This window comes from Drosophila kikkawai, chromosome 3R, assembly GCF_030179895.1.
Source record: "Drosophila kikkawai strain 14028-0561.14 chromosome 3R, DkikHiC1v2, whole genome shotgun sequence".
In the NCBI taxonomy this organism is placed as follows: domain Eukaryota; kingdom Metazoa; phylum Arthropoda; class Insecta; order Diptera; family Drosophilidae; genus Drosophila; species Drosophila kikkawai.
This window is the reverse complement of record NC_091731.1, coordinates 17,768,152-17,792,679: the sequence shown is the minus strand read 5'-3', so window position 1 is coordinate 17,792,679 and position 24,528 is coordinate 17,768,152. Positions and strand designations below refer to the sequence as shown.

The 24,528-nt window shown below is 44.3% G+C and overlaps 8 protein-coding genes across 19 annotated transcripts in view; 2 read left to right on the top strand and 6 right to left on the bottom strand.

The window, feature by feature from the left end:
• The window catches only part of smash (smallish), a 64,348-nt gene extending 60,927 nt beyond the window's left edge, over window positions 1-3,421 (bottom strand). For 5 of the 7 annotated variants that reach the window (XM_070286596.1, XM_017175619.3, XM_070286595.1 and 2 more), the window contains exons 1-2: window positions 3,316-3,421; window positions 2,560-2,695 (exon numbers count right to left, since the gene is read on the bottom strand). The gene's annotated coding sequence lies outside the window, so the exon portion shown is untranslated. Of the gene's footprint in view, window positions 1-2,559; window positions 2,699-3,263 lie in introns of those variants that run through there. The other 2 variants (XM_017175620.3, XM_017175621.3) reach the window with 2 other exon arrangements.
• On the top strand, window positions 1,565-22,917 carry LOC108080769 (micronuclear linker histone polyprotein). Of its 4 annotated transcripts, none has more exons than XM_070286599.1 (7): window positions 1,570-1,713; window positions 19,730-19,941; window positions 20,534-20,876; window positions 21,154-21,272; window positions 21,353-21,922; window positions 21,992-22,347; window positions 22,490-22,917. In XM_070286599.1, the coding sequence occupies exons 3-7, from the start codon at window positions 20,661-20,663 to the stop codon at window positions 22,588-22,590; spliced, it is 1,362 nt and encodes a 453-aa protein (XP_070142700.1). In that variant the 5' UTR covers window positions 1,570-1,713; window positions 19,730-19,941; window positions 20,534-20,660; the 3' UTR covers window positions 22,591-22,917. The 4 variants fall into 4 exon arrangements, with proteins under 4 accessions (XP_070142701.1, XP_070142700.1, XP_070142699.1 ...); XM_070286598.1 differs by having other exon boundaries at window positions 1,576-1,713; window positions 19,727-19,941; XM_070286600.1 differs by lacking the exon at window positions 19,730-19,941 and having other exon boundaries at window positions 1,565-1,713.
• On the bottom strand, window positions 3,888-6,582 carry spartin. 2 transcript variants are annotated; one of them, XM_017175630.3, is made up of 5 exons: window positions 6,402-6,582; window positions 6,238-6,332; window positions 4,740-5,898; window positions 4,365-4,671; window positions 3,888-4,301 (listed from the first exon to the last, which is right to left on the bottom strand). In XM_017175630.3, the coding sequence occupies exons 3-5, from the start codon at window positions 5,881-5,883 to the stop codon at window positions 4,070-4,072; spliced, it is 1,683 nt and encodes a 560-aa protein (XP_017031119.1). In that variant the 5' UTR covers window positions 5,884-5,898; window positions 6,238-6,332; window positions 6,402-6,582; the 3' UTR covers window positions 3,888-4,069. The 2 variants fall into 2 exon arrangements, with proteins under 2 accessions (XP_017031119.1, XP_017031117.1); XM_017175628.3 differs by lacking the exons at window positions 6,238-6,332; window positions 6,402-6,582 and adding an exon at window positions 5,962-6,111.
• Window positions 7,602-13,210, bottom strand: Karybeta3 (karyopherin beta 3). Its single transcript, XM_017175626.3, has 5 exons — window positions 12,845-13,210; window positions 11,803-11,952; window positions 10,650-11,744; window positions 8,897-10,250; window positions 7,602-8,826 (listed from the first exon to the last, which is right to left on the bottom strand). The coding sequence occupies exons 1-5, from the start codon at window positions 12,923-12,925 to the stop codon at window positions 8,189-8,191; spliced, it is 3,318 nt and encodes a 1,105-aa protein (XP_017031115.1). The 5' UTR covers window positions 12,926-13,210; the 3' UTR covers window positions 7,602-8,188.
• rpk (ripped pocket) lies at window positions 13,661-15,610 on the bottom strand. The gene is made up of 2 exons (XM_017175627.3): window positions 14,531-15,610; window positions 13,661-14,476 (listed from the first exon to the last, which is right to left on the bottom strand). The coding sequence occupies exons 1-2, from the start codon at window positions 15,524-15,526 to the stop codon at window positions 13,724-13,726; spliced, it is 1,749 nt and encodes a 582-aa protein (XP_017031116.1). The 5' UTR covers window positions 15,527-15,610; the 3' UTR covers window positions 13,661-13,723.
• Window positions 15,736-16,789, top strand: Dlip2 (Dorsal interacting protein 2). The gene is made up of 2 exons (XM_017175634.3): window positions 15,736-16,192; window positions 16,246-16,789. The coding sequence occupies exons 1-2, from the start codon at window positions 15,784-15,786 to the stop codon at window positions 16,539-16,541; spliced, it is 705 nt and encodes a 234-aa protein (XP_017031123.1). The 5' UTR covers window positions 15,736-15,783; the 3' UTR covers window positions 16,542-16,789.
• slx1 (Nuclease slx1) lies at window positions 16,799-19,371 on the bottom strand. The gene is made up of 2 exons (XM_017175633.3): window positions 19,334-19,371; window positions 16,799-17,790 (listed from the first exon to the last, which is right to left on the bottom strand). The coding sequence occupies exons 1-2, from the start codon at window positions 19,344-19,346 to the stop codon at window positions 16,886-16,888; spliced, it is 918 nt and encodes a 305-aa protein (XP_017031122.1). The 5' UTR covers window positions 19,347-19,371; the 3' UTR covers window positions 16,799-16,885.
• On the bottom strand, window positions 18,064-19,450 carry MED31 (mediator complex subunit 31). 2 transcript variants are annotated; one of them, XM_017175635.2, is made up of 4 exons: window positions 19,334-19,432; window positions 18,900-19,088; window positions 18,675-18,764; window positions 18,064-18,614 (listed from the first exon to the last, which is right to left on the bottom strand). In XM_017175635.2, exons 2-4 carry the CDS (start codon window positions 18,925-18,927, stop codon window positions 18,112-18,114), a joined length of 621 nt encoding a protein of 206 aa, XP_017031124.1. In that variant the 5' UTR covers window positions 18,928-19,088; window positions 19,334-19,432; the 3' UTR covers window positions 18,064-18,111. The 2 variants fall into 2 exon arrangements, with proteins under 2 accessions (XP_017031124.1, XP_070142702.1); XM_070286601.1 differs by lacking the exon at window positions 18,900-19,088 and having other exon boundaries at window positions 19,334-19,450.
• Window positions 22,918-24,528: the final 1,611 nt, after the last annotated feature.

Here is a 24,528-nt window from a genome sequence, read left to right as displayed (position 1 = left end):
GGGAAAATGCAAAAAGCTGCCGGGGCACCCTTTTTCCTCGGGTTTTCCAGCTGCCGCTGGCTGCGGCTACTATTATTTGTATCATTAAGAAGCGCTTCCGTCTTGCAGGCGAACTGAACTCACATAAATTGACGCACGAGGCGCGCAAAAACAATAAGATGGGAAAAGCATAAACAAAACAGCAGCAGCAGCAGCGGAAAGAAAAGCGAAAAACAGACGGCAAAGAAAATAACCAACGTCAATAGAAGAGGGAAGCTACACAAGAAAAAATATTATCATTTTAAATGTATAATTTGTTGTTATAATTGAATAAAAACAGTTGTCAAAATAAAGAATATCGTTGATGGTCATCTTAGACCTATGATTTTCAATCAATTCCAATATGAAAATTGAAAATTACTATAAAAACTTTCTTTCTGTGCAGGGGAGCTGACTTTAAGGGGAGGCAGGAATTGATTTTCATGTGTGGGGCTTGGAAAAACTTATCCGCTTGGGGAAATGCTTTTGGATAATTGTGTAATGTCCCCGAACCTCGCGGCGTGGGAGCAAGGCCCCCACTCTCCCGACTGCCAATTGCAGCAAAAAGTGGCCAACCACTTGAGAGACTGTCACCCGGAGCGATTTATTACGGCTATAGTGGGTGGCACTAGAAACAGAGAGCGGAAAAAGCTTGTGGCCACCGGGAAACCTTCGAATGCCGCCACCCTACACTTGAAAAATTACAGAAATATAAATGAAATTGTAAGACTAACTTGAAAAGTGATTAAATACCTTTGGAAGAGTTTTAAATTTAGCAAAATATTATGATTTAAAAACTTTAATCGTACTAAAGCTCTTTAAATGCGTATGCTTAATATTAAATTTTTAAGCAAAGAAAAATGACTGGAACTTATGCAACTCCTTCCCAATATTGTGGATAGTATAGAAATTGGTAATAGTTTTTCAGCATTATCAAAAGATTTCTCAATACTTTTTTAAAGCTTCCCAAGTTCAGATTAGGAAAGTTTTACTAGAGAAGATACACTCATTTTAGTTGGAGAGTGTCGACGGGCGTGTGTAATCTATACCGCTCAATTCGAATGCCTTTCTCCTATTCCATCCCATCGGATTCCATACTATACCTAAACCATCACCCAGCAACCCATCCGATCTGATACAATCGAATCCAATCGCCCTTGTCAGCGGATTTGTTGCGAAAGTTGGCCCGGCCGCTCGAAAATCAAATGAAGCATGAAGAGACCTGAAATATTAGCCAAGTGCTCGGCTGGCGAAAAATGCGTCGCCCTGTCGCACAACTAGGCAACCCTGGCAACTGCATTCCGCAAATGCAATCAAATCAACTTTCCAATGATGGATTTTTTCTTTCGATTATAATTTAGCCATTTTTTCTTCGTTTCTTCATCTTTTTTTTGCCATTACCTTATTAGCTAAAAACCTGTTGCTCAGGTGATGACGATGATATCAAAAATAAATGACCAGGCGCCTAAACGCAGCTACATAGTTTAAGTGCTGACGATATTTTTTGGCATGCAAAGTGAAAATGTCGGAGGAAAATCAGACGAACAAGCAGGCAGGCACAGAAACTCGTGTCAAATGTGTGAAAAATGTTTTAAAAATATATTCGTGAGGTATTGGCAGTTTAAGGGAATACTCAAAACGCAAAACTATAAAATCTGTGAATAAATCGGAGAAGTATACTCATAATAACCGGAGGTAAGTCCCTGAATCTAGGTTTTACAATACTATATTTCGCTGTTATTGTTGTATTCAGTACAGGAATCTTTTAGAGCTGAATCAGAAGTCAAGCTGAATAAAATTATATAACTTAAAGAAATATATTTTACCTTTGCATCCATAGTTTAGGATGTCCTAACGAGAAACGCTAAATAAATAAGCAGGTGCTTTGAAAAGCAACAGAAAACGAAACCTAAACTTTTAGGGAACACGATACTAAAATATTTACTCAAAAACAAAACTCAACAAAATATTTATATTTTTAGAATTCTCTGTTAGTATAAAATATTGCAATCTTTGTGTAGACTTGAGCTTAATTTGATTTTTTAAATAAGTATTCGGGGTACACCGAATTCAATGGTAACTATTACAACAGTAAAGAAGTATGTACAAATTGTAAATTTTTTTTTTTATCAGGGTTTGTTTGGCCTGAAGCATGAGGATTGTCAAGACCCTTAATTTTAATCATCAAATTTTTATTAATTAAAATTATTAAAACGACATACTCTTTCCATTTTTAGGCAAGTATTGAAAGAATGTAAAGATGAGGTATTTAACGAATAATTAATAATCCACATCACTTTATAAAAATTTAAATATCGTAACAAGTTTTAAGCAAGGAATAATTCAAAAATAGATAATCGAAATATTTTAAGTTATTTAATTAATTTTGTGGTAAATATTACCACCAATTTCAAGTCAGTACAATCATTATTATTTCCAACATTAACTTTTAGTAAAATATCTTTTAAATTTTATTGTTTTTGAATACTGTAAAAAACAGTACATTTAATAAAATAGTTCATTATTGTTTTATATACTCACCACACAAATTCGAAACTGTTTTATCTATTTCCTTAGCTGCTGCAGTGGTTTTTTACCAAAAAAAAATTGAGATATGCAGGTTACGAAAATCACGCACTCTCAATAGAGTCCCAATAGTTGTTGTTGTTGTTTGGAGCTGCTTTTTTCAGGGGGGACACAACCAAAAATCATTAGAAATTTCTATACGCAGACGAGCAACACGTACACACTCACACCCTCACACACAGCATCTCACACACACACAGGCAGGCGAAAACGCGAAGCAGAAAAAAAGGAACGGAAAACGTGTTTGTTGTTTGTGTACTGTTGTTAGAACTGTAGTTGTTGTTTTTGTTGCTTTTGCTGTTGGCCACAAGCGACAGTCGCTGTTGTTTGCTGGCTGCCCCTTGTATATGTAGTGGTTTAAACTGGTATTGGGTAGCGGATAATAATTTTCCTCTATGTCGTAAAATGTGCAACAAACTTTAATTTCTGTATATTATTCACTTTTTTCCGTTTCAGTTTTCCAACAAAATAAAAACGGCACTCACTCAACACTCACACACAGCAAATAAGGCAGCCCACACCCACACACACACGCAGACAATAATTAGACCGCCGACAAATTCACAATAATTTCCATTAAACAGGTGCAATAATTTCACAGTAATTTCAATTTAACGCGATCGAAAACAAATAAAAGATTCTGCGAACCACGCACTAACCCGAACGAGAACCAAATATTGTTCACTTTTCTTGTATTTATTTATAATTTACCGTGCCAATCACGAAGTGGCGATCATCCGCAACTCACAACTCACGTCCGAACGCGGCAACATTTAGTTATTGTTTAATTTGTTGTTAAAAGCCTCCTCGGGCAGTGTGCCCAACAGGTTTTCCGTTTGAAATGCCGAGACTCGCCGGATATATAACGGTGTATTTCTACCATGGCAGCTGGGCACACTAACATAACAATTTTTATACCAAATTAAAAAAGGGGAAAAGACCACAAATAAGACTTTAAAATATAATAATACAAATAACAAAAACCAAAAAATATAAATTTAAAGGTAGAAAACCCATAGCTTTTTAATTTTATTTCAAATTGTAAGCACTTTACTTTAAAATTTATTTAGGAGTACTTCCTAAGAAGTAAGATGAAAAATAAATTATAAAAAATGAACATGGTCAAGATTACCTTTTTCATAATCGGCCCTTATATCTCAAAAATTTTAAAATATGTTAACAAATTAGCATAACCTTACCCCTAATTTGATTGAGTTAGTGCTAGTTTAGCTAAAATAATTGTCATTATTTTGTCTAAAATTCAATTCCACATTCAATACATCTCGATAGACTAGAAATTTAATAGAATTAAGCTGTATAACAATAAATGGTAGTTTTATTTTGCATAATGAACTAGTGTTCGAGAAAAGCTAAAATCAGGCTATTATATAAATTATTTATAAATGTTTATCAATGAATATCAATATCAACGATTATGTATTTGGAGAATATCTTTGGTAAGGGGCTACTCCTTCAAAGCCCGCAGATCCGGATACAAAGCTCCGGCATTAATATAATGAGATTCCGATTTGCGTAAGTCGCGTTTGTAGTCGCTAACCACAGCCTCTCCCGTCCGTTTGACCATCTTCTTGGCAATACCTTTAGGGGTAATGTAGTTTACGTTCTGGCTGACTACAAAGGCATTGCCCACTGCATCAAAGGTTCCACTGGCCAGATTTCCGGCCCGCTGTCCGTATCTAAAAAAGCAATTGTTTGTATTGCATACTTTTAGTTGTCATCAAAATATTAGATTGACTTACTTGTGCTCAATGATCTTGACGGAGTTCTCGCTGAGACTGCATCCCAGAATCTTTGCTGAAGTCTCCAGGCCATCAAATACGGTACTGACTCCTTCGACTGCTCCCGCTGCAATGGTCAATGCGCCTTCCATTGTGCTGTTTGCCTCGCTGCTTTCGTAGCCGAAGCCTTTTTGCAACAGCTTTGATCCCTGCTCCTGGATGTGTGGAGCTAAGTAACGACCCACGGCCATTGAGGCGGTGCCCACCTTCCCAGCTATCCAGCCTGTCATCCCAGCCGCTGCGTGGGTCACTTTCTGGGCGACTTCCACTGCAGAAATTAAAAGACAATAAAGTTTATATACATTACTTCCAAATTGATACTCGATTAAGACTCACCTGAAGTCTGCACTGAGCTGGGCACCTGGGTAGGAGCATCGGCCGAGGCGGGGGTCATCTTGGAGATGAGATAGGGAGTGCTCCGCATCATGAGCCCACCCGTTTTCTCGGCGCCTTTCACCAAATTCCGGGCAATGAAATCAGCCGCACTTACAATGTGTCTAGACACCTGCTCCGAACCCGTAGTGGTATCGGAACCGAGGCCTGCACGTTGGGAGGTCGGAGATTTCAACTGCTCCACCGTGCCAGCGAGCACAGCCTCCAGGAGATCAAGGAAGAACTGCTGCAGATCCTGCAGCTGCTCCTCCTCCGATTCCCCGGCTGTAGTGCTCAGTGGACGTTGGCCTTCCTTGGTCAGCATTAAGCCAAAGGCATTTCCCGGCTGTTGGCACTCCATATCCGGGAAAATGAACGCTCCATACTCGGTGCGATAGCAGTTGGTGATCGAGGGTACCAGTGGGTACAGCCAGATCATTCCCGGGTCCTCGTTCGGCATGGAGCATTGGATGAAATAAATTCCACTGAGGTACTTCCATTTTCCGCCCACCGTGCACATGACCAGCGACATGGTGGAGGATCCACTAATAGTGGTCACAGCTCCACTAGCTTCAATCCTGTAGATCTTCACCTGGGCACGGAAGAGCTCATCCAGCTGGGCATGGGAGTCCCGAACAGCCAATAGTTCCCGCAATCCGGCAGCCAGCTCCCTGTAGGTTTTCGGTGTGCCACTGGCATTGGTTATATCGTAATGGGTGGAGGGATTCTCTGCCAGCCATGGCCTGCCAGCATCCACTACCGAGCGATTGTCCTCCTTGGCCTCCACGGCAGTATCGTCAACGGGTTGGTTCTGGGATCGGAGCACCTTCATTCGATAGCTGACCTCTGTCTTGGCGCTTTTTAGTTTTTGGATAAGGGCACAGGCGTCGTTCCATTCCGTCTGCACTGCGTCTATCTCATCAGGCAGGCCAACAGGGATTCCGAAAGTATCCTCTATCATTTGTAAGGCTAGTGCATAGGCATCGATGGCTTGTACTTGTGACCCCTGCTCCTCGTGGTTAATGGCCAGCTCCACCTGGGTCATAGCTGCCTTGTATGCTACTTGGATGCGAGCATAGGCCTCCAGGAATTCAGTTTCCTCCGACATTATGGCGTTGAGTATCTGAAATAAATAAAAACACTTAGTTTTAATTCAAAGAGTTGGTTTCCGGTGGTATGAACCGACATGGTGACAGAGATTCATCCTGGCGATCTGACTAACGTAGGCAAACTAAAAGGGCCAAGAGCAATCCACTTTTCCGACCAGCGGGATGCGTCATCGAATTGGTCAACAAGACCGCTGCAGCTGCGTCTGCTCTCCTCGGAATCTCTTGAAATTTCGTGGGGACAGCAGCAGCTGCTGGCGCCGCTCAAAATTGAATTGTGGCCAACCAAGCGAAATTGCTTCCGCTCTTCTGCGTTTAATTCCATCCGATTTTTCACGCCCACCTGTTGCACTCACCTTTGGGATTTGTTTTCAACTGAGATTTCTTCTAGTCGCTGTGCTGCGATTGGAACAGATACAGATCCGTGCACTTTGCCCACCAAGTCACCGAGCTAAAAACAATAAACACGTTCACTTTTTATATTTCGTCACGGATTTGATTTCGCAACTTGGTTACTTACATTACATTACATTGCTTATAAGCCTGATTTTTCCGTTTCTCGCTTATGATTTTGTCATTCTTACTAAAAAAAGTAGCTTAAATTCGTAAATAGTATAAACAAATTAGCATTATTTATTCAAGTTGTGGAATTTCTGCGTCTTTTTCACTTTTGTTTTGCTTTTATTTTTCCTTGCGACTCGCATCAGATGTTCAGGGGGTCTGCGCACGTGCAGACTGGGCTGACAGAAAATCATCATTCTTTTAAGTTTCAATAAATACAAATTTAATAGCGGTTATTTTATTATATAAATATCAAGTATATACATAGATGGTCAGAAAAATCATAAAAAATATAAACTTTGTTTTTCAGCATATTTTTATTTTGAAGATGTGCCCATTTTTATACCTTTGCAATTATAATTTTACTAGAAGTTTGCAATGCTGTAAATATGAAATTTCGCATATAGTCTTTTGATTGTTTTCATTACTGTATATTTCCGGATCAGACGACTATATCTTTTAGTTGTCATAGGAACAATCAGACAAATTTTAAATTTCTTAGGCTAGAATTTCGATTTAAATTTTATGAAAATCGGACGACTTATCTTATAGCTGTCATAGAAACCATCTTTAAATTAAAACAAAAAATTAATGGCTTAGTTAAAAAGATCGCGAAATGAAAAGCTATTCCTTGAAATCTATAAAAAATACTATAAAAAAAAAAATTAGGTCCTTTTCTCAAATATTCCATAAATATATACGAATTTTTAACTACCTATTTGCCGGAGTTAGATAGGAATATCTTATTATTCTTATTCTTTCCGAATTGTGGTGTTAATTTAACTATATCATTAAACTGATCGCCATGAAAATGTTCAAAAACGTACTTACTTTAATTAAATTAGGATTTGGGAAACCCATAAAAGCATTAAGTGTGCAGAAGGCTACTAAATTGACGTACATATTTACATATGTTATATGTTTCTTTGAATATATTGTATGGTAGTCACATCAAAGAATAATTTATTCCAATTAATTATTCGTGACCAGACTTTATACTTCTTTTTTTTATGAACACAGTCGTTTGTTCTACCACAAACCTTGTAATAACATAATGGGTAACGCCATAGAATTTTTGTTTTATGCCAATTTATATATTTCTTATATAAGGTTTCTGGCTCTACAATATTTATGATACCAAATGAAAAATGCGGACAAATCAATTAAAATTTCGTTTGACGTGTTATTTATTTCGTTCTTATCATCTTTTTAAAATAAAATATTAAATGTTATTTCCTTTAAATATTTTTGGGATCTATAAATTTAATGCCAAAATTAAACTTTTCGGTCGATTCGGACGACATTCACATCCTGTTCTTTTTTTTGTTTCGTTTAGAGGGAGCAGGTGGCGGCCGTGGGGGCCGAATATACACACATATGTATATACAACATATGAAAACTTGAGTAAAGAAAATATTCTATTGGAATTTGTGTGTGATGTTGCAATGGCCCAGGGATGCGGTCCATCATACAACATGTCAAATTCTAAGGAGGCGCAGACTTTATTCTTCGGGAGAGAAGATCTTTTGATTGAAATCACATTATATATAGAATTATATATCCCGGATAACTCTATCGTACACATATATATATATATATATATATATATGTAAGTATGCGTGTATGTTTTCTTTTTTTTTTTAACGAATATTTCATAATGCATTTGCGACGCCAAAGTCGGTCATCAGATGAAAATAATAACGATAAACTGGAGCTTGCCCAGATCGGGAGAGCCACAGAGTTAGCTTAGGCGGTAGCCACGCTCGCCAACTCCCGATAGGCATCCTGCAGGGCCTGCTGCTGCTCCGGACTAAGGGTGCTGGCACAGGCCGCCATCACATCCGGATTGGACTCCACCTGCTTGACAATGGTGAGCATACGGGTGCCTATCTGGCTTTGTGCCTCCACAACCTTGGTGCAGAAGGCCTCGGCAATGATGGAGACAATGCGCGGCAGATTGCAGTTGTTGGCACCGAGGATCACCGGGTGATTGCCCTCGATCAAGTCGCACAGGTAGCCATAGATATGGACGGCCTCCTCTCCATCCTCGGAAACGGGCAAAAACGAGAAATACGTCGCAATCAGCTCGTCCACGTTGGTAAGCGCTGATTTGTTGTACTTCAGGATCTTCGTAAAGGCCGAGATCGCGTTCTCAGTGGCATTGATATTTTCAATTTCGCGGGACTTGGGATCGTTGATGATCTGCACCAGCAGTGGAATGATCTGGGCGCATGTCATTGCGAACTGTTCGCCGGCAAACTGGCCGAGCATTCCGCATCCGTAGGCGGCCGCCTGGCGCACCTCTGGCGACTTATCGCAGACGTACTGCAACAGAGCTGGTGTGAAAATCTGCTGGTAGGGTGCGCAAGCAGGGCCGCAGAATTCTGAAAAAAGCAAGATAACAATGTGGTTTTAATTGGAAATTATAAACAAATCCAAAACATAGACACCTACCGATTAAATCATCAAAAACGCACACGCCCCACTGGTGATCGGCTGCCGATCGGCTGGGATCCAGCAGCTTGACAAAGTGCTGTGCCACCTGGTCAAAGGCTGGCAGGAAATTGGCCTGATTCGTCTGGAAGAGGGCGTGCGTAATGTCCACAATCTTTGACAGAATGTACACATCTGTGTCGTCCTGCTCGGCCAGCTCCTCCTCGACTCCATCGTCATAGTCCTCTTCGTTGCGAGCGGCTAAACGCTTGTCTGCGCGCTCGAAATGCTCAACGACGTACTTGTTAATAATGTCGAGCACCTGCTTCATGGCTTCCTCGTTTAGGCAATTGGGTCCCAGGGTCTCGATGCACTTGGCCAGCGAGTTAAGCAGTTCTGTCTGCACCTCCGGCTCCGGCTCCGTGTTAATGACCTTGAGCAGCTCCGGATAAATGTACAGCCACATGCCCTCCAGATACTGCGGTCCCTTGATCTTGGCGCAGTCGAGGAGGTATGGCAACGACTCGGCTGCCGCCGTGCGGACGCCGTCGTGGAAGTAGAACTTCAGCATGGGCACCATCTGGCGCACCACCTCTTCGGCGTACTCGGCGAATCCTTCCTTGAGCTCCCGGGCATAGCAGACCAACATCTCGCAGGCGGAGGCCTTGTCATCCATACCAGCTGTGCGAATGGCAAAGTTCTGCTGCTCTCCGAGGTTGATGAAAGACCAGTCCACATCCCCCTCAATGTCCTCCACCTCGTCGTTGTCCAGCATGGCCACCTCTGGCTTCATGGTAGCCGTTCGCATGACTGGACCCATTACCACGGGCAGATACTGCTCGAATTGCTTGCCCAGGATCTTGCACATGCGAGCCCAGGCCGTGATCAAGTAAGACGTTTGCGGATCATCATCGGCCAGCTCTCCGCCCTCAGTGTGGTTAACCAGCAGCATGTCCATAATCTCGCCAGCATCGCCGATGAACTTCTCCCGGCCGACGGCCAAGCCAATCAGGCTGACACATTCAATGGTCTTGCCGCGCAGCATGCGCAGATCATCCGAGTTGGCATTCTGAATGATGAACTTTAGGCACGGCATCAAGCGATCGTAGTAGGCTACGAATTCCGCCTCGCAGGTATCTGCCACCGATGCAATGGTGGTCACCACCTGCTCCAACACAAGCTTGTTGCCCTTTTCCACCAGTTCCTTGAACTTTGAGTTGAGAATCGATTCCAGCTTGTCCATAATCCCATTCAGGTAGCGTGTCAATATGTTCTTCGGGCAGTCCTCGCTGAAATTGACCAGAGCGGCGCCGGCGTGAGCTTGCACACGTGGATTTTCCACATCATCCAGCAGGGACAGCAGACCGGGAATCACCTGGAAATGTTAAAGGTTAGTTATATTAAATTCTAGCATTTCGGAAAAGTTAAAAACAAATTTATATACATTGGTGATCAGGTTTCAGAGGTTTCTGTTTCAACACCTGGCATGGGAATAGCGAAATGGGATTTTAAACGAACACGGCGCTCGTGTGGAAAAGTAAACAATTTAACGGAATTGTGCACGAATCTTTGTTTATATACTTGCAAAACGTTTGTTTACAATGTGTGAATTGATTATTTACAAATGTGTACACAGCGTTTATAGCGACAAACTGCAGACAGATTTCTAATTAAAATTTACCAATTGGCAAACCATTTTATTACGAATTTACATTTGCAAATCGTTGCGTTTAGTATTCGGAAAAAATTAAGGCTAATAATGTATTTTACTCACCTGGCTGTGGAACTTCTTCTCGAATGTGGGTGCAAAGTCGGTTGACATTTGGCCGATGGCGTTGCAGGCGGCGTAGCGCACGCGGGGATGGGGATCTATCAGGAAGTTGAGGACTCCGGTCATAACCTCGTCCAGAATGGCCTCCATCTGCTTGTGGCAACCCTCACCGATGGCCGAGATGGCCATGAGGGCTGCAAAGCGATGCTTCCAATCGGCATGGCTCAACATCGCCGGCAGGGAAGCCATCACGTGCGGCAGGACAACCTTGCCGCCTAATCCGCACGCGAGGCGATCGAGCGAGGACTCGGCAATCACATTGTTATCACTGTGATCGTCGTCGTCGACCACATCGGTGGTGGACCAATTCTCGTCCTCATCCAAGTCCGTCATCATCTGCAGGACTAGAGGGATCAGGGCAACGATATACTTATCAGCCCGCTTCCGCACCATCGCCGGGGCATTCTCTGCCAGCGAGACCATCACCTCCAGGACAAGGTGGCGCCAGCTGTCCTCAAAGTCTTGTGAGCTGAACACCTTCATGCAGACCTCGAAGATGAACTCTAGCTGGGGGCGCAGGAACTTCGGGCAGTTCTCGGTCATGTCGATGAGAAGCTTAAGCAGGCTTTGGTCATCCTGGGCCTCGATCGTCTCCCCCGTGATATGGATCATGCGGGGCAGCATATCCGCGAAGTGCTTGTAAATGGCTGCTTCCTTCTCCTTGTCATGGAAGAGAATGAAGGCGCCCACGGCACGCACAGCCTGGACTCGCACCTCCGCATCGGAGCTGGCGTCCATACTCTTGGCCAGCATCTGCTTAATCAGCTCGATGTACTGGGCCTCCTGGTTGCCAAAGATCGAGGGCACGCTGGTAAAGATGCGCAGGGCCGATTCCTGCAACTGGGGATTGGGCGAATTGGCGCACTGGAAGAGGAACTGGAGGACATCCGGCCACTGGTTGTTGCATTCCTCGTCAATCAGATTCCTGGCCACCTCGGCCACCACCTCGCAGATCTTGCGTCTCAACTGGGGAGTCACATCCTGCTGCACAGCCAACAGGATCTGCTGTAGCAGCTGATTCTGGGACTCGGCGGGAATCTACAAGTAAAATGGACGTTAGTTTTGGAACGGGAACTATTTACTCTTTTTCGCTAACCTCTTTGTAGAACTCCATGAACTCAGTGGTGAACAGTCGGCGCAACAGCACGGCGGCCATCTGCCGCGCCTCCTCCGATTGCTGACCATTTTGGATGTTGCCCAAAAGGTGCGTCACCTTCAGCTCCCTAGCAAGATTGTTATAGGTCTCCTGTAATAATATGGAAAAGAATGGATTAAATAATTCGAATTTACAGTTTTTTACTATTTGTAATTTTTATATATTCAGGAATATTTTGTTTATTTTTTTGTATTGATCAATAATTAATAGAATTACGACAAATCAATTAGGATTAGTTTTCTCTGAATGAGAACAGGAAAACAAAGAGAACTGCTGGATTATGAACATGTGTATTTTTGGCACATAACTGGTGCCCCGCCACCAAGGTAAATAAAGGCGGTACCATAACTGCAGGTGGTTTCCGTGGGCGGCTGGCGCTCAAGGTCAGCGCTAAATGTGGTGGGGTGAGCTGGGGCGGTGCCATGTGGCGCCGGAATACAATCCGGTCGCCTTATCACCCAAAACAGATTGCATTTTCACAGACTATGTGTCATGGATTATTTTTGCACCTGCTCTTTGTTTCCGTTTTGCGCCCATCATTCAAATCAAAAATCATGTGGCGGCCATGCAAATTGTACAAATATCTTTTTGATTTCGATTTTGCTTTGTCTGCCTGCTTCGCACATCCCTCCTCCGCCATTCTCTTTCGCAAACGCTCACACACATACTAGCTCACTCATACAAGCGCCAGCAGGCCCGCAACAGCATGCGAACGTGAATGACAAAGCGGAGGGCGAAAACACGTTTTGTGTGTGAGCTGCGATGATTCAGGCAGAAATTCTGCCGAAAAATATTTGGATTGCCGGCCAATCCTCTCGTAGATGGCACGGCAGCAGACACGCAAAATCCGCCAAGTGTACTATGTGCACTTTCTGCAAATTGCGCATTGCAAAATCCGAGGGCCATATTTTTGACGTGCAGATCCCCCGCCCCACCCGCGGCCAGCGGGGGCAGGGCTGTAAAATGTAACACACACACTCACCTCGGCCTGCTGACGAACATTGTTGTCCGTGGACAGGAGGGAGACGAGGAGCTGCTGGAACTGAACCTGATCCGCTGCCATTTTATTTTATCTGACTTCAAATGAAACAAAACACAAGCGCTCCGTGAAAACCACGATTTTCTCTTCAGTGTCAGTCTTGACGCGACGGCGGCCGCCTTAAAAAGAGCAGAACAACTCTGTGGGTTGTCAAAACGTCGGAAACTTTCGCGCACTGCCCGCTCGCTTCAGCACTAGCTCTCGGAATGACGGATTCTCGGGTGGGGCGGGAGTGGTAATGATCGCTGTTGCTGCCTAATTAATTAGTTATTATTAATCTGATGCTCTATTTAATGGAATTCCCGAAGCACGCTAGAAATTTCGTTGCGGCGCCGGTGGCAACACTGCAGTTCTTATCGATAAAAACCGTCGGCTTTTGGCGGGCACGCGAACAGCCAAAGGGTTGCCCAATTCGAGATGCCACTTGGCATCCACAGAGCTGCCAGACATTCTTGAATTTTTTTACATATGTATTTTTACATTTTTTAAAGTCAAAATTAAGACCAAATATTTAAGAAAATAATGTAACGGATCGGAAAATTTGATTTTTTCCTAATTGTATTAGAAAAAAATTGAATATTAACTTTTTTTTTTTCAATTTTAAACAGCATCTAAAAAAACATGGGTACATAAAAACTATTAACTAAAAGTACAATTTGTTTAACTTTAAATTTGCAGAGAACACTTAAATAATATTTTCACATATTTTGCGTTTACCAAAGAAAAACCCAACATAAAAAAATAAATTACAAAAGACAGTTTAACAAGGTTTCCATTATTCGCCGTACAAAATCAATTTGTGCGAGATAAGGCATTACTGTATTACTGCTCCTGATCCTTGGCCAGGCGCTTCAGGTTTGTGAAGAGCCGCAAGGTAAAGTGGTAGATCATTTCGACCATGCTCAGAATGGAGAAGCCCATGAAGAGGCCGAAGATGCCGCCGCAATTGGCCAAGAACTCGGTCATGCCATACAGCTCCGATCGCTTCGAGGTAATGAACTGGCTCTGCTTAAAGTAAATGGACAGGCGGGACAACTGCGAACCGGGATACTCCTTCAGGAACTCGGTGTCGCCCTCAGCCAAAAGCATCTCCTCCAGATCGAAGTTGGCCTGCGAGATCTCGGTGTTGTAGACGAGCGACGTGCAGGCGGGCATGCAATTGCAGGCTGACTCCACGCCTCGCCAGTCCTCGCGTGCGGCGTTCAGTGCTCTTACCCTTTTGAACTCCCTGACGAGCAACTGCCTCTCCGCACGTTCGTAGCAATGGATTTTGTCCTCGCCGCACACCGGCATGTCCATATTCCGAGGCATCGAGAACTTGACGCATCCACATTTAGTCAGGGTGAAATTGGCCAGGCATTCCAGCTGGCAATTGGATTCAGTGTACACCTTGAAGAAGCGCAGCGAACGTTCCTGACTCAGAAAGCACTGTCTTCGCAGCGGATGATACTCTGCGATGCCCGACGACATGGTGATCATGCTCGGCTTCACCGCGATCAACACCTCCTTGCCCATGGGAATGCGCACAAACTGCTTCGATACCTGCGGCACATCGTCAGGGGCGTGGAGCAGCACCTAGGGACACGCCGGATTTTAATTGAAATTAAACAAATATAAATAAACTCCCACCTTAAACCCCTGCACCGGTCCTCGGCAGGCATAGTCCACCTCCTGTTTGAAGCTCTGGAGTGCCAGGAATATTCCCGACCTTGCGCCAGCGCTGAGAACCCTGGCCGGAAATGTTTCCACATCGCTGCTGTGCGCATAGCCGGATTCCAGCGTCCACGGAGAGTGCCTTGAGCTAATGTTTTCCATTTCCAAAACCTCCCCACTATGCTGGTATTGATACGTGTCCTCCCGATAAATTTCTGTGGCCCGCAATCCATTGAATGTATAGCATATGCCCTCCTCGGTAAGGGTCTTGCGGAAGAACTTCTCGCATTCCCCGAAACGGCTTAACCATCGACAGTAGAAGAAATATCTATCGAACTGTGGCAGCATCCGCTCGAGCACTTCAAAGTAGTCCAAATCATCACCGGCAATCAATGGCAAATCCTCATCAATGACCTGGGTATTGCATACATGCAGCAGGGTCCGGAACTCCTCCATCTCCAAGGCGCTTACATTTTGAGGTTTAAAGATTCGCGAGGCTCGCACGTCCTCGCTGAATTGGCTATACAGATCCGCATAGGTGGTCTCCTTGCCTTTTTGCTTCAGCACCCGCTTGGTTTCCGAGCACACAGTGACCGCCGGAAACGGGATATTCCACACGGGCGTCGACTTCTCGGCAAAGCTCACGATCACTGGCGTCTCCGTCCACTTAGTGTAGGCACTGGTAATCAGCATGGAGCAACCACAGATCGAGATGAGGAACGCGATTAGCCAGAAGATTCGCTCCGGTATCGGTCGCTGCCGCTCGCCCAGGTATTGCACGCCGTGGATCGAGGTGTGCTCGCAGTATTCCTGGTAGGTCACCATGAATCCCTCGCAGGCGGCGGCAGCTCCTCCGACGGACGAGAGCCGGTTCTTGTTCCTCTTTTTGGGGGTCAGATCCACACTATCCTCAATGTCGAAATTGGATACTGACATGCTGGTGTCCAGCCCAATCTTGGCGCGCACAAACATAGTTGAAAGGTCGCTTGCGAACAGATAATAATTATAAACATAAAAGAAACTTGCAAAGAATGCGAGAATAGAAAGATAAAAGAAAAATGAAATAGTCCCGTTACTGGCCGGAGTTGCCAGATTGTCAAGTTAGAGTATTATTACGTAAACACGTTGCTCAACACTATGTCGCGCATCTGGGGTCCATCTCTAAAGTGGGAATATTCGACTACTGCTCAACACTGGAAACGAAACTCAAATTTAACAAATTACGAATAATGGCTACAAGATGCTGCGTCTACAAAGATTGTGGGTATTACTACTCCGTCCACGGCTCTCCGGTAGCTAAAGGGGAATGGACAATGTTCTCCTTTCCCAAACAGCCGGAGAGGGTCCGCATCTGGCTTGAGAATGCCCAGGTGCATCCAAAGATTCCACAAAACCAGCGGTTTTTGTGCTCCAAGCACTTTGATACAAAGTTTATATCGAGCAACAAGAACCGAACACTGCTTGTGGGCGAGGCGGTACCGTTTCCATACATAAATGAGAAGGATACCGATCAGGACGAAGAGTGCTCCGCAGCGCAGGCAGACCTCTCCATTGAATTGAGCGACGAAGAGCTCGATGAACTTATACTGGAGGCAGTGTCCACATCAATGGAACCCAAAAAGGATATGGGGGAGAAAAGTAAGTGAACAAAATCATTGCCGCTAACAAGTAATGTTATGAAAAAACTTTAGTTGAAACCAACTTGGAATCGCCCGCGGCTAAACGCCCAAGGGAATCAACAAACGTCCCTCAAGTTGCGAGAGAACCTCCTAGTACGGAAATTTCTTCTCCTGCGGATTTTGGCCCGGACCAGATAGAAGCTATCGATACCTCCGAGGTGTCCGTGTTTCAGTTTAAGGGTGAGGAGTATGTTCAAATGTCGATGGAGTTTTATATGCTTGAAAAGCGGAAGATGGCCAAGCTGGTAGAAGAATACAAAAGGACTCTCCGTAGTATAAAAGATCAGGTGTCTAGGTTGGATCTCTGATACGATGACTCAGAAAACTGCACAGGGTTTAAGTTTCGTTAAGAAGAAGTCATTGAAGCCCCAAGCCAAATAGGAATAAGTACATATATATTTTCGCAAGATCTGTTTTGGCCTAGCTTAAAAAAGCCAAAAGAAATTTTTAAAATGTTTTCTTCACTTTAAGATAGACATAATAATTTTACTTACATTTAAGTTGTATAAAAAAATTGTAAAAAAAAGTGCAAATTTAAAAAAAAATCAAATTTAAACGATCCAAAAACTAATTAAATTTGTGTTTATGATCCAATAGAAAAAGTTTAAGCTTCAGAGAAAAATCTCCTGTAAAATACTGTAGCACTCTCCTTTCAATCGCTCGATTCCGATTCCGGCTCCAGCTCCTCGACGTCGCTGTCTACGTCGGGTGCATCGCTTAGGTCTTCCTCTGCCTCATCCCGATCCTGCGGCTCCTCTGGCACGCCCAACAGCAGACGCTTTCGCTGAAGCAGGGCCGACCAACTGAGACGAGTCTCGCACAGCGGACATTCTCCTCCAACTGGGATATAGTGACCGGGTTCATCGCCCAAAAGATAATTTGCCAGGCACAACATGTGACATGTGAGCCGACAAGTGGGATTCGTACAACCCAAACGAGATCGCTCCGGCTGATCGATGACTTGCATGCATAAGTGACACTCGGGAGCCCAGGCAATCGGTGTAGGAGCCTCTGCAGTCCCGCCTCTCTTCCGCTGCGAGGCGGTAATGGTAACCTTACCACTCACAATCTCAATTTGTTTGGGCAGCGATACTTCGAAGCCCCTCTCGTAGTCTGTTTCCAGCCAGCGAACTGTCAGAGTCAACCGATTCCACGGCCCCACGCATAGCATTCGACTAAGGATCCTAAAGTTATAGTCAAAGTGGGCTTCTCTGGGCTTTTTGCGCTTCAATTCCGGAAAGATCTTTAGCCGGGTGGAAAGTGATGGCTGCTGCCATGCCCACTCAAACTGAAGAGCCACAATGTTGTTGGGAAAACCGTGCACAATCATCACCATCTGCCAGGGTCCTTTTCGGCTGGTTTTCTTGGCTCCGCCAAAGTCGCAGCCACGGTTATGTTGTCGGATCCGACGTTGCGGGTTTACGGTGAAGCCCACATAGCATTTTCCACGGTAGCGTGGATCCAGGCTCTGGCTGCAGAGCAAATATACGCCGTAAAAGTGACCCTTCCGGGCAATGGCTTCCTCATCAGGCTCCACAAGAGCTCTAGTCTGGGTGTCTGTGAATTGTGAGAAAGCTGTGATTAATCTGGAGACGAGTGTTAAAATGAGCTGGGAACTGAAATCAACCAAAGACCAATCAACACCAAAAGGAGACATCTGCTTGCTATAAATATTATTACAGATTTATGTTTTAGCGCTCACCATCAGTGGTTATTGAAAGAGAGTAACAGAAAAAGCTCATCTGAGAACATTCAAACGAGGAGCTTATCCTTCTAAAGTATAATAAAAACTCGAAATGGTTAGCCTGCAATGAAAAAACATACATCATGCTCCTTCTTCTTAGACTAATTTATTTTTAAACTTTTTGTTTCCGGTAGCTAGTTTAATTCTAGTTTAACGTTGGCCCCTGTGGCCAAACCATTGATTTGTTGCTGCTGCTGCTGCTGAGAATTCCCTACTTGACCCTGGACAGACTGGGAAGCGGTGGTCGTTGCCTGTTGGCTGCCATCGGCGGTGGCAGCTGCGCCATTCCCATTGGGAGTTGCAGCTGCCGCTTCACCTCCCGTTGCTGCCTCGCCGCCGTTTGCCTGCTGCTGTTGTTGCTGCTGCTGCTGCTGATGGGCGGCCGTCACATTCTCGATCAGCTTGATCCGTTTCCGAGTGTAGTGCTGCCACTGCAGTATGGCCTGATCATCTATGAATTTGCAGCATTGCGAATTGACTATCTCGCGACGAAAATGCTCGTACTGAAGCAAGTCGAGGAAGTAGAGGCACATTGGGTACATGAGGTATTTGGCATAGTCAGGCTCCTTCCAGTACTGCAGATACTTTAGGTAGTTGATGAACGACTGGTCCTTGAAGAATCCACGCTGGGCGAGGACTGTAAAATTGAGAATTTTTTATTAAAATTGGACTTCAAGTTTCTCAACGGTAAACTTACAGTTAAGATAGTTCGGGTTGGACAAACACTGCACGAACTCCAGCTCAATCTGCCAGCGCCGCTTCTGCTGCTCCTCCGACTCGATCGCCGCTACAGAAAAGACATGGGGAAGCATTAGGATTGGGTGGAAAGCAGTTATCAGAAGATTTTTTGCATGCCAGGCGGTTGTGTCAGTAGATGTTAGTTTTTGCAATGGAAAAGTGCGCGTGTTTGGCGTGTACTTACTCTTACCCTTTCCGTACATTTTGGCCATTTTGGACTTGTTTGTGGAAAGGGTCTCGTTGGTTCGGTCTTTGCGTCTATTCAGTTTCGGTGTCGGGTTGGGTTTCTGGGTTTTCTTTCTTTCAGTGTGGTGCTATGTGGATGTGGCTGTGTGTTCTGGTGCACCATCGAATTTGTAAACGAAAATTCACACTAAACAAATAACACACAAATAAATAATAATAATAATAATATACACTGTGCAAAATGCAAGAACAAAATGTATGGGACGCGCGGCGAATTGAAGGGGGGGCCAAAGAACGAAAATAGCGAACAAAAAGCGGCTCGTAAAATGATCGACGGGCGGCGGGGCAATGGCGGCAGGCTGTCGCTCCTTTTGTGTTGGTGATTTCTTGTGGGAAAGCAGTTAAATTCAAGTTTTAATTCTGTCTACAAACCGTAGGAGTTCATTATAGCTGACGGCCAGTGACAACCCTGCTTTTGCGGCTGTCAGGGCGTCAAGCCAGTTATCTGAGTCCAGGGATGGCGTATTGACGATTTAGTATTTTATTTGGCAGAAAAAAACAGATTGCTCTTCGATTTAGGCGGCTTCGAGTTGTTCAATAAAATAAATAATAAAAAAATATTTTTGGAAACAGTTTTACTCCTCCGTAGAGCTCTTATTTAATATATATAAAATACCATTCCACATGTAGTTTCCATATAATTTATAACACGAGTACCCCTAATATTGGAAGCAAAAATATAGTATTTTTCTCAGTTTGTGGTGGACGCGTTAGGAAATCGGAATTCGCCTAATCGCCTGTACATTTGTGATACATCTTTGTTAGCAGACTGCGTGAAAAAACTGGAATTAGTGTGGAAAACATAGTTTATTGAAACCCATCAACGGCAAACACAATATTCCGAGGACAAATCACCATTATTCATTGATTTTGAGTTGTGAAAATCGCAACCAGAACTGAAACGGGGCGAAAAAGTTTGCTGGAAGTCCCAATTGCAGGCCAGGGAAAAGTGAAGCTGCGACGCAAAAGGCGTCGAAAAAGTGAGTAGAAAAACAATCAAATTTTCTTTATGTAATTCGAATTTTGTATAAATAAATATGACCCCAATTCCGGTAGTGATTCAGCCTCTCGCGTCAAAAATTTCATGTTGAAGCATGCTATTATTAGAATACAGTGGGGAGTGTTAAGAGGTAACCAGCAATATGGGGATACAGTCGAGGACAAAATAATATCTCCAAAATACAAATAGGAACATAAAACACATGTTAAATAAAAAATTTAGTTTTATGAGTTTGAAATAAATAATGCTGATAACTAATAGACTTTCTAAAATATTTTGTAGACTCACTAATATTAGCTAATGTAAAATAGGTATATATAATTCATTTTCCACCACTGTATTGTTTATAAGGGGTTGCTACTGTCTGATTTTCCACATGTCTACCCTAGCGTTGCAGCTGCAGATTTATTGATGGATTTTGCTAGGAAACCTTTGCGTGAGCTTAGCGTTTATGGCTGTCAGCTGGCATAACCTGTCCTTGAGCTACCTGAATATATCACATATCACATATCCTAGTTGCCTTTCTACCTGCTCGAATATAAAACTCAACGCATTTTCCTTTGACTTTTCAGTTGCAAACCAAGTTTCAACCCGGCAAGTCACCGATTTAAGCAGTTCAACTGTCGAAAAGGAAAAATTAAGAAAAATCACAGATTTTAAGGATCGCGATATAGAACACACACTCGAATAAAAATAATCATGGTGCACACTGGCATTTCACTGAACGAGCGCTTCACGCAGATGCAGACGCAGAAGCCGCAGCCGCAGGGACGCGGACGTAGCCGCTCCAGAAGCAGGAGCCGCCGCATTGTGGACAGTAACGCCGGGAGTCCGGGAGTTTCGGCGGCCAATTCCCGCTTGCTGCAGGAGTTCAAGCGTCGGCACACCGTCCAGACGGCCCTCAAGCTGAAGCGCGTACGTGTCTCCCAAACAAAAAACAAATATCCGAACATTACAAACACGAGCGGCAACCGAGCAGATTCCTCTAGTTGAAAGCAGTTGCTGGGATTAACCCTGGAGGAGATGGAGTCGGACATTGCTGTTGAGATAAATTGCGCCTTCTGCGTGATCCCCGAACCTTCTCCAGCCTCTCAGACTCTCTATCTCTCTCTCCTTTGAACTTGAACTCCAACACTGTGCAGCTGCGTATTGAAACCAAAAAATCCATCCACAACCTTATGCCTCCTTACAGAGAAGCTTACGGAACACGGCCGTGATCGGACGCGGAGTACGCGTCGGTGGCGTGAAGTCGATGCGCCTGGCGCCCAATGGAAAGCCCATTCGGTCCAACAACGTGACCCGGGTAGCAACGTAAGCATCTTCGACTATAATTGCGCTAAAGCAAACCCAATCAACTGCAACATCTCTGTACTTCTTCGTTAATCGCTCAGGATGCGCGCCGATCTCGTGGCCAATGGCAATATTGGCCGGAATCGTCGCAGCGGCAGCGCCAACCGCCGTTTACCCGCTTCTGGCGGAGGCGGTGGCGGTGGACTCCGTCAGCGGCTGGGACAACGCCGGCCCTCTGTAGGCGGCGCTGCAGAGCGCGTCGAGCGCCGTCAGCGACAGCAGCAGCAGCAGCAGCAACAGCAGACATTACGCGGACGCTCTCGTTCAAGATCCCGTTCTAGGCTGCCGCAGGCGCCGCGGGTAGAAAGGGGTCGTTCCCAGAGCCGTGGACGCAGCAGTGCTGGGCGTTCCCAGAGCCGCAATCGCGGTAACAATCGCGACCGCTCCGCCCAGGGGCGTGTCCCGGTCAAGCAGCGTCTTTCGGTCAAGTACCGTTTGGGTGTGCGTCCCGGTCAGTCAAATCAAACTAAGAACCCAAGACAGCAGAGGGCATCAAGCCAGCTTCGGGGCGTGGCCGGTGGACGGGTCGAGAAGCGTCGCAACGGCCAGAACACCCAGAAAAAGGGTATATCCGCCTCACTCGCTGGACGTCGGGGACCACAACGCGGAAGGTGAGCTAATAGGAAATTATTTCTATTAAAATAAAATACTGACAATGGTTTTTTTCTATTTCTTTCTAGATCTGCTACCAGGAATTCTGCTGCTGCTGCTAAGGGTGGCGGTGCTGGTGCTGGCTCCGCCCCCGCCTCCGCGCGGCGCTCACGCTCTCGCAATCGCGCTGCTGCTGTAACTGCTGCCGCTGTCGCTGCCGTTGCTACCACATCGGGCCGCCGGGCCAAGCCTCGCCAGCGACGTGGACGCAGTGCGGCCGCTGCCAAGGGCAACAACAACAACTCTAATAACAACAAGAATAGCAACAGAAATGGTAACACCAACAAGAATGGCAAGGGAAAGGCGGCCAATAAAGGGAAACAGGGCCCGGGACCGCAGCAACAGGCTCGCCGGGGACGCAGTCGTAGTCGCAAGCCGTCCACAGGTAAAAGCGTGAAAGGTGGCCAGGAGAGCAACCGGACTGGATCTCTGGGCATCATCACTTAAAAACCAACATACTTCTTCCATTTTTTTTTTAATTCCAAGCCACAATTTGCTAATAATGTTTTACTTTTGTCCCCCACTAGGCAAAGCCCAGCGACCAGAAGTGAAACGCGAAGATTTGGACAAGGAGCTGGATGTGTACATGTCCACAACCAAGTCAGAGATGGATTACCTGCTAAAGTAAACTGAAACCGGTGGATCAGAGAAGTGAGCCACTCGGAAAAGCGAGTGGAACTTCGAGAAGGAAGAATGCAACCACCGGATATTAGGCAGACTATGTTTCTCTTAGCATTAAGTTTTCGCATAGTTAATAGTTATATATTTAAGCAGATCCATTCTAACATTTAGTGCTCTCGGAGCGCGCTTTTACTGATGTTTTTGCGAACAATCTTGAAGTTTCCGTGTACATACAATATGGCAAGCTCTCACACTGAAAGTAAATCTAGCCAAGATCAATGATATTGTTAATCGCCTTTCCCGAAATACAAATTAATCATTGTCCAAACTAAGAAATCAAAGACAATTGAGTTTTTATTGGCCATTGCTAGGGGCGGTTTGGGGTTTGGCTTATAGCAGACGTCAGTTTCAAGCAAAGAGCAAACAAAAGGACCCTTCCCCCTTCTCCTGCCGGTAATCGACAATTACTCGAAAGTGTGTGCAAACGATTGGAGAATGAAATGTTCCCTGGGCAAGTCGCAGCCAATACTTCAGTCTTCTCTTTGTGCAAACCGAAGATAAATCTATTTTGAAGAGGAGGTGTTTTATATATTTAATTTATATATGCTTATTGGTTTTTATGTCAAATGCAATGGTATATAAATATATTATTTTTATTATATTTATGTACAAAAAACAGGGAGATAAACGGACATTTGATTACAAAGATCCAACTGACGATGGAAAGAGCAGCTCAACTCTGTTTTATGTATAGTATATAGGGTAGGGAACCGATTTGCTTGACAATAACTTTATCTGTTAATATTCTTTTATAGTCTGTCTATCTTTTCCCTACCACACTGAGGGTAGAAATCACCCCTTAGACTATTTTAGACGACGAAAAAAAAAAACGGAAGCATTTTTCACTCCTCTTTAATCCGATTTTTTTGTTTCCTTTCTTTTGTCTTTGCTTTCCCGTCTCCTTTTACCCCGAGACTTAAGTGAATATTTTTAATTTCTGTGATTGATTGCAGCTCTAGGTGGTGATGAAGGGGTACCGGAGATTGAGCTTGGAACTTTAATTAAATTTTTCCAATCACGAAACTCCACGTTGCAATTCCTTTTAGAAGGGCTGTCAATTTCCCACTAACTCAATCTTAATCAGAGCTCGAAGGCTATTAACTACGAGTAGCTAAACACGGTCAATGCGATTAGTTGTCAATGCTAATCAACCGCAGCAGGCCAAACACACCAATCCGCCCGTCACTCATCACCACCCCGGAACTGGGGTGTCCAGCAGCCACCATCCAATATCACCCATACCACCCGAAAATGGAAGGCAATCCGCTAATTAACACAAAATGGTCATTTGTTTCGCTTGCTAATTGCTTTGGCCACGTTGAGGGACGCGTGTGGATATCCACTGTTTCCCCTCTGGGATCCTTTGGCAGTCGTCGTCATTAACCCTTTGTCGCCTGTCAGCTGTTTGAAAGCAGTTAACAATTTATAAGCAATTAGCAAATGTTGCTAGGCCCGCCTAATTAGACAATTCAATTCCAAGTTGAGCACAATTTATGATAGAACCTTTCGCACTTTTTTCCCCGAGACTCAGCCAAGGGTTTCTCACCCTTGGGTTAATCAGGGTCCAGCAACATGTTGAGTCAAGACAGCCGTCTTTCTTTTTCGACAGTATCCTTTTTATGAGTTTGCCTTAATTTTGAGAATAATTTCGTGAAAAATACGAGATAAATTAGGGCTCTACATATTAGTAAAAAAAAGTTCAGAAAACTTTACTTTTAAAAATGTCTTATTCCGGATAAAGTAAACCTTTTATTTCTCATGAAAAAAGTACTAAAAATATTAAAAAAGGGTTAATATGCTGTGTTAATTTAACTTTAATTTTAATTTGACATTTTTGTCGCTCGAAAAAAAAGATGCCAACACTGGTCCTGCCTTCAACATCCTT